At 45.9% G+C, this 7167-nt stretch overlaps 1 protein-coding gene across 1 annotated transcript; it reads right to left on the bottom strand.

The window, feature by feature from the left end:
- Positions 1 to 1957: 1957 nt before the first annotated feature.
- Positions 1958 to 3424, bottom strand: LOC131693638 (uncharacterized). The gene has a single exon (XM_058981623.1). The coding sequence runs from the start codon at positions 3422 to 3424 to the stop codon at positions 1958 to 1960; it is 1467 nt and encodes a 488-aa protein (XP_058837606.1).
- Between the last annotated feature and the right edge of the window lie 3743 nt (positions 3425 to 7167).

Here is a 7167-nt window from a genome sequence, read left to right as displayed (position 1 = left end):
AGCAAAATGACGACCAAGTTCATTTGCGATTGCATTAGGTTGAGTGGAAACGACACCGTCAATTTCGAGGGAGAAACCATGGCGCCGCCTTTTACCACTTAGCGCATTTACCCTTCTCCAAATCTCACCCGTTGGTTGGTCGGGGTGGATTCCATCCAGAAAGTCTGACCAGCTGGATGCCTTAGCATCGGCTATTGACTTTCTGGCAGCATTTCTAAATCTGCAGTATTCGTTATATCTTGTTTCCCAAAGGGCATGATCGGTTGGGGTTTTACGGAAAGCCCGGAGGGCTCTACGACGATCCCGAATAACCTTTGCCACTTCTTTATTCCACCAGTAGACAGATTTGCGTGGGGGTTTACCACTGGTTCTGGGGATGCATGGCTCGGCAGCCCGAGTGATAAGTTCGGTTAGTTCATCGGGGGAATATTCTTTGTTGCGGTCGAAATTATTTGAGAAGTTATCTTCGAAGGCATTCCAGTCCGCTTCCCCAAATATCCATCGTCGGCGACGTGATGTCGATGGGGGTGCGCAATTGTATGCGACTTCTATCGGGAAGTGATCACTGCTGCATGAATCATGAAGCACAGACCACGAACAATTAGCGGCCATGACATTGGAGCAAATGGTGAGGTCAATCGGAGATGAGGCTCGTCCCCGCATGAAGGTCATTCTGCCGTCATTAAGGATAACTGCTTCGTTTTCTTCTATAGCTTGGAGAATTTCGTTACCTCGACGATTGGGAGCCCTAGAGCCCCATGTTGGGTGATGGGCATTCATGTCACCCATTATTAGGAACGGAGGTTGGAGTTGTTGGATCAGGTGGCAGAGTTTGAGGCCGATCTGTGTTACTGCCTGCGGGATGTAAATGGATACTACCGTACAAGGAGTGGGGTATTTGATCCTTCGAGCTACTGCGATCAACTCGGTGTTGAGCGAGATCCTTTCAGATGGGATATCGGACCTGATTGCGAGACCAATTGTTTGGTAGTTATTTACTCCAGCAGCGAGATCCCACTCGTATAGGTTTCCGAACCAAGGTGCGATAGCGGTGTCAACCGGAACGTGTGTTTCCTGTATGGCTAATACAATCGGGTCGTACCGAACAATAATAGCTTGTAAATCTCCTAGATTTCGTCTAATTCCGTTCGTGTTCCATTGGATGGCTAACGAGCTATGGTCAGGTGGGGAAGAGATTTTTGGGTCCGGTGACTGGGTGTGGGTGTTGTTCAAGGGTGTGTCGTTCGGCTTATATTGAGTGGTGTCGCTGAGGTACTCATCACTAGATGTTCCGTGGTTTTCTTGTACTGTCATTTGAGTAGTTCTTCCATTTTTAAATGTGACCGGGTGCCAGGAGCATCCGGCAACTGGGCTGCGAATGTGGACGGGGTACGCACTTGCCTCAGTGGCAGGTAAAGAATCGGCTGGTCGGTAGTCCAGATTTCGCGGTATAGCAATGGTCAGGGGTTCATAGGATTGCTCTGGTACTGTGGGTGGAAATATTTTCTTGTGTTGTTGGTTTGTTGTAATGATGCCGGTTTCGGTATTGCTGAAGTCCTGAATGCGGTCGAAATTTCGTCCCATGGGACCCCACGCCGAGGGGCCGTTGGGAGATGCCGCTCCGCCTTGAAATGATTGAACTGTTGTACCTGGGAGCTGATTGGAGGCTGTACGCTTGTATGTCTTAGATTGGACGTAACTAGTTGAGCGGGCGGCTGGTCTAGGTGGGGTCTCGACCGACGTCGGGACAGCGGAGGCGGCCGCTTGATCCGCCGTTGTAGTAGATTTTAACAAAATGTTTGTGCTTGGGTTTAGTGTTTTCGATATGTTTGTTGTGAGTTTGTTGGGGGACCGGGCATTGTGTGAAGTCAGTTGGTTAGAAGGGTTGTTGGTGTATTCATTCACCATTGTTGATTTTTGTTGGGGTGGTTTACTAGTTGGTTTGAAGTCCCTGATTCTAGTCTGATATGTCTATGTGAGCCTGTTCTGTCAAACCGTCTTCGGTGTTGGGTTTAGTAAATGAAACTGTTGAGCAGGCGCTACTCGATCTAGTATGGTATGTGTTGCTTGGGGCGTTGTCTTTTTGAATTGGGCTTCGAGATTTCTCCTCCCTTACCTTTGGGCGGCCTTTGTTGTTCTTCCTATTTTGTCTCTTGTCTGGCTCATCATCATAATTGCCGGTCTCCATGGCCTGTACTTGTGATTGAGAGAGTTTAGTTTTAGAGATTGCTCCCGTGGTTAGTGTCTGCATTGTAGGTGTTGTCACTGTCTTTAATATTTTTGTCGATTTGCTGGTTTGATTGTCACTAGGAGGTGCTGAGCGCTTTGTAAGTTTGGAAAAATCTTCGCGGAGGGCAGCAAGCTCACTGCGCATAGCAAGGTTATGTGCCTGTGTCTCGGCTAACTGAGCCTTTAGTGTACGGATCTCGAGGTCCTTGGAGGCTTCAGTTTGGCAGTTCTGGTTAGCTTGCTTTGCTTTGGCCAGTTCTTCCCTAAGTAGCTGGATTGTTCGGTCCTTCTCGTTATTCTCAGGGTTAAGGCGGTCCTTAAGCACATTGGCGTAACTGTTTTTTTCTGTAATCTTACGAAGCAGCGCACGAGCTTCGGGGAAAGTGATGTTCTTTGTCACCTTTAATTTTATGACACTCTCTTCTTCCATGTAGGAAGGGCACTCTCTGCTGCGCGTCGCGTGTTCTCCTTTGCAGTTTCTACACTGACTGGGTAATTTACAAGTAATGCCTTTCTCTACCACGTGACTGCCACTGCAGTTGAGGCAAACGGTCGTATTGGGACAGGAGCGGCTGCCGTGGCCGAAATTGCCACAGTTAAAACACATCATGGGTGACGGGTAGTACTGTCTAACTGCAGTTCGAACGAGACCTAGGTAAATGTACTCTGGGAGGAAGGACCCGGAGAATGACAAAACGAGAAGGGGGGTATTGACTGGTATCTTTTCGACCATCTTCGTGATTCTTCGTACGGCGACAACGTTTTGGCTAACGAGTTCTTTCAGTACTTCGTCTGATGTGAGGTTGACTGTATCTTGATCGAAAATGACCCCCTGCACAATATTTAGAGTAGGATGAGGGATAACTTCAATGAGTTGGCCTGTGGTAAGCGATTTCATATTGAGAAGCGCCTGGTAGGTTTTCTTCGATGTTGTTCGAAGGATGTACCTAGTTCCTCTGCCTTCTTTGGATGCAGTTAGTGTCCTAATGGGATCGAAACCAAGTGCAGCTTTAACCGACTGGTGTATCAGGAAGGGATTAGCCGGAAGACGTTGATCACTGCTTTCAGTGGTATCTATAGCTCGCATTAGCAATGTTTGCTGGTCGATCACGTTCCCCGAATTTAAGTATGTTGGTAAAGTATTACTAAGAGATGGCCCGCCACCTCCGTCGGGTGGGAAAGAGTTAACCCCCATGCTTACGCAGCGTACAGGTATCCGATGGTAAAGGTGCTTCTCTTACCTTATGAGTGTTGATTTACTCCGCCCTTGTCCGAAACAATTGTTCTACTCGTGGCACTGGCACAACTAGTACTCGAGATTGCGTACAACTTCAAGTTGTTCGGAAGGTTGTATTAAATACAAGCGGTAATCGCTTGTTAACACCACCGCTAGGTTATGATTTGCACAGACACTACGGGGAAAATATTACCACTTTCAGTTAAATCTCACCGTTTTCACCGTTTCCTCTCCGTCGCATGGACAATCGTCACACTACTATTCAGCGTCTCACACTGGGAGTCGACGGCCCGTTATGTGAATGACGCACTCACTATCACACCTCGAATCTCTTTCAAGACCGAACACACAACCCACGCGTTGGTGAGAAGATCAACCGGGTGGCTGAGGCCGGGCCAACAGCACTGGATCGCACGTGATATACAGAGCTTGTATAAAGACGAACCGTTCACACCAATTGTTCTAAGCGAACTGTGTCTGCTGAGAATTTTTTTTTTTATGAATATTCATACTATCTAACGTTATCTTCTAGTGCATATCGTGAGTGTGCCACGCGTGCAACAATGCCGTGAGTGTAAATGCATGTATTTTTTCCCCGCGATGGATAACGTGCTGTCATTGCCGAAAACCCGGAACGTTGCGTGGTTATGGATTTATTTTGCATCTGTTCATCAAATAGCTACAGCAGAAGGCTCTCAAGTCAACACACAAAAACGATCTGAAACCATGGCGGAAACGGGAGATGGGATGAAACGGGTGGAGAAAGGTGATTCGTTTTGACATCATGACGGGCATTCGTTTATGTTGGATCGACTTTTTTTCGCTGTTGCTGCTACTGCTGGGTGTAGCTTCTGGGTGAGTACTGTACGTGTCTAGGATGTTTGGCGTATCGTTCTCAACCATCGTCAATAAATGCATTTACGCAAAGTGCTCCACACTGTGTTCCCCGGTGGAGCAGGCAGGGGGTGGTGTAGAAAGTTTTGTACGCGAACACGCGTCTAGTTTAGAGTGAGACATTTTAATTTGAGCCTTAACGAAAGTGCTTTTTTGAAGGCTAGCAAAATAATAAAACACAAGCTTGGATTGGTCCGAAAAGTTTGTGGTAAATTTTTAGAATGGAAAAGGGTACTATCCTTTCTGGCTTTGACATTGTCACAAGCCGCTCACGGAATAGCATACACGCAGTTGTTTTGCGATATCGTTGAACTGAGTGGAATGACACAGAAAAAAATCCAAACTACCTTGGGTAGTATGGAACCCAGACCTACTAGGATGAGAAACGGTCCTGCTTACTACTTTACCACTGGCGCAATAGTTTTTTTCCATTATCGTATTCTAAAAGAAAATTAAGATTCTTAAAGCAAGGGTTAGGAAAACGATGCATTGAAAATTCAGGAATTTGTTTATTCGATTTCCCATTTGTATCGCCCAAAATCCGATTATTACTTGAATAATTATATCACGTATTTGATAACAAATAGTCTTCTCAAATTGCGCAATCGACTCATTTTCACTAGTCGCACCAAATCACTGACAACCGTCCAGAGCAACTCCGTGCAAGCAGTGACTACTATTCAAATATTTATTCCAACTCTAAAGAGCTAGGTCAAGTCGGAGCTCGTTTAAGTGCTAAGTATGCTTTAGGAAACGTACCCCCTTATACGAACCCGAACAATTAACTTCTGTTTCACCGGTGTAAGAGAAAATCACTGCCAACCGTTACTTGTGTATCCTCGCTCTGTAAGGAAGGAATTACGCTGCAGCCATTTTGTAGCCAACTCAAGAAAAGGGGGAGTAGAAAAGATCCCTTCCTCCAACAACACATCTCTTTTCATCAGTGACCTCGTACCGGAGTCCCCAGACAATGCAGGCACGAAGAGTCACAATCTAGCACGTGATTAAGGATGTCATTAACCTCCTTCCTCGAGTGAGTCTTTGTGTGTGTATATGTGTGTGTGGAAACATTTCATCTTAGAGCAAGCATAGGAGCGACGGCATTTTCTTCTTTTATTCGACACGGTCCCGGATAGTGAGTGAGTGGGAGGAGAAACGGAGAAGCAAGAATGATATCTTTATTCAACCACGACAAAATAGCGCATCTTTTTTTGCAAGCCTTCGACTCGTGTCTACTGCCTCTCGGATATGGCTCATACGCATGCAGAGTCGGAGAGCTCCCCCATCGAGATGAATGGAGAGTGAGGATCAAAAGCCTTTGGTTGCCGTTTTCTTCCTTTTTTTTTTGAACGCGACTTCATGCAGGCAGGAGAACCTGGCCTGGTGAAGTAGGAAAAGGGATTTTTAATCCAGACTGTTAGTTGAGTATTTTGTTGAAGTATTTTACTTTGCCTGTGTTTCGCGAACCGTGGAAGGGGTGGGAAAAGTGAGATTGTTTTCCGTCCGGTTGGAGGGCTGCCGGCTTGCGTCGACATGTGTGGGTATATGTATGCTTGTGGAAATTTTGGGGTCCCCAAGAATTCTTCAATTATTCACTCTTTAGGGTATTCAAGCTCCTGCAGAGATCAAAGGCACTAAAAATGGAAAAGGGAAATGAACAGAGAACAATCTGACAAGTAAACATCAAAGCCAATACGCTGTCACTGTTTCTCGGATAGCTAGCTCCGTATCAAACGCTTTTTCCTAAATGTTAAAACTCACCCTGCATGGGTTGTTAACTTCACCCGAAAAATATTCGCACTCAACTAACAGTGCGTAAAATTCAGAACAGGATCAATTTTACAACATCGAGACAGCGCCGTCGGGTGCAGTTTAGGTGAACTAGAACCAGGCACTTGATTCCACTTAGTGCCTATACCTCGACGAATCCTCCCCGGTTTGCGTTCTGTGGCTGGCAGATTTACACCGCCAATAAAACCGTTCCCATAATACTTCCGAAAAAATCGCCAGAAAATTGCCGGTGTGAAGATTAGTTGCTAGTGGATTGGATTGAGGGTGTTGGGATAAAAATAAACAGAGTAAATAAATGCCTACTTCGCTGCGTTCTGCGCGTATAGCATCAAAGAGGACGCGTAGTATGCGTCGAAACCGAAGACTGCCGCCGTGATTGAGTGTATGGAATACGAAACCAGATCCCAGTAAACTTTTACTACATATTCAGAAATAATTTCTATTTATTACCAATAATTGAAATGAGTGCTGTCACGACACTTCAAGCAACGACAAATCAAAAGAAGATCCCAACCCCCTTCAATCACCTACTTTCCAAGTTTCCCACTAAACCCGACTGTAAACAATAGCTCGGCCAGACCAATAAACTTCTGGTTCCAGCTCGATTACCTCGTAAACTTAAGGGCCGGGTGTTGGGTCTGGTTTCGGTTTCCACCCGAATCGATTCTTTCGTGCTAAAACGACTGGAATAAACTCGAATCCCGAAAGCTCGAATGACGATTGGCAGGAAGAAAAAGAAGAGATGACAGGAGAACGAAAAGGAAGCTAAGCTTTTGTGGTTAGGCTTGGCTCGAATAGGCTAGGGTTAGACGCATATAGCAAACAGTAATTGGTTGGAAAACGAACGAACGAATGGAAGGAGAACCAGTTTCGGAAAAGATACTCAATCGGGTTCCGGAAGACTATAGACTCCTGGCTGCCGTCAGGCCACATATGAATACCGGTGCGTCTTATGGCAGATTATGGTAAATATTTTACCCAGCTTCTTTTGCTTTCGAGAATGCTGATTCTGATGG

The sequence above is a fragment of the Topomyia yanbarensis genome, chromosome 1, assembly GCF_030247195.1.
Source record: "Topomyia yanbarensis strain Yona2022 chromosome 1, ASM3024719v1, whole genome shotgun sequence".
Classification (NCBI taxonomy): domain Eukaryota; kingdom Metazoa; phylum Arthropoda; class Insecta; order Diptera; family Culicidae; genus Topomyia; species Topomyia yanbarensis.
The sequence above is the reverse complement of the archived record's forward strand: the minus strand, read 5'-3'. Positions and strand labels throughout refer to the sequence as shown.

Coding starts and splice junctions, on each gene's coding strand:
- LOC131693638 (XM_058981623.1), bottom strand. CDS start 3,424: ATGGGGGTTAACTCTTTCCCACCCGACGGAGGTGGCGGGCCATCTCTT.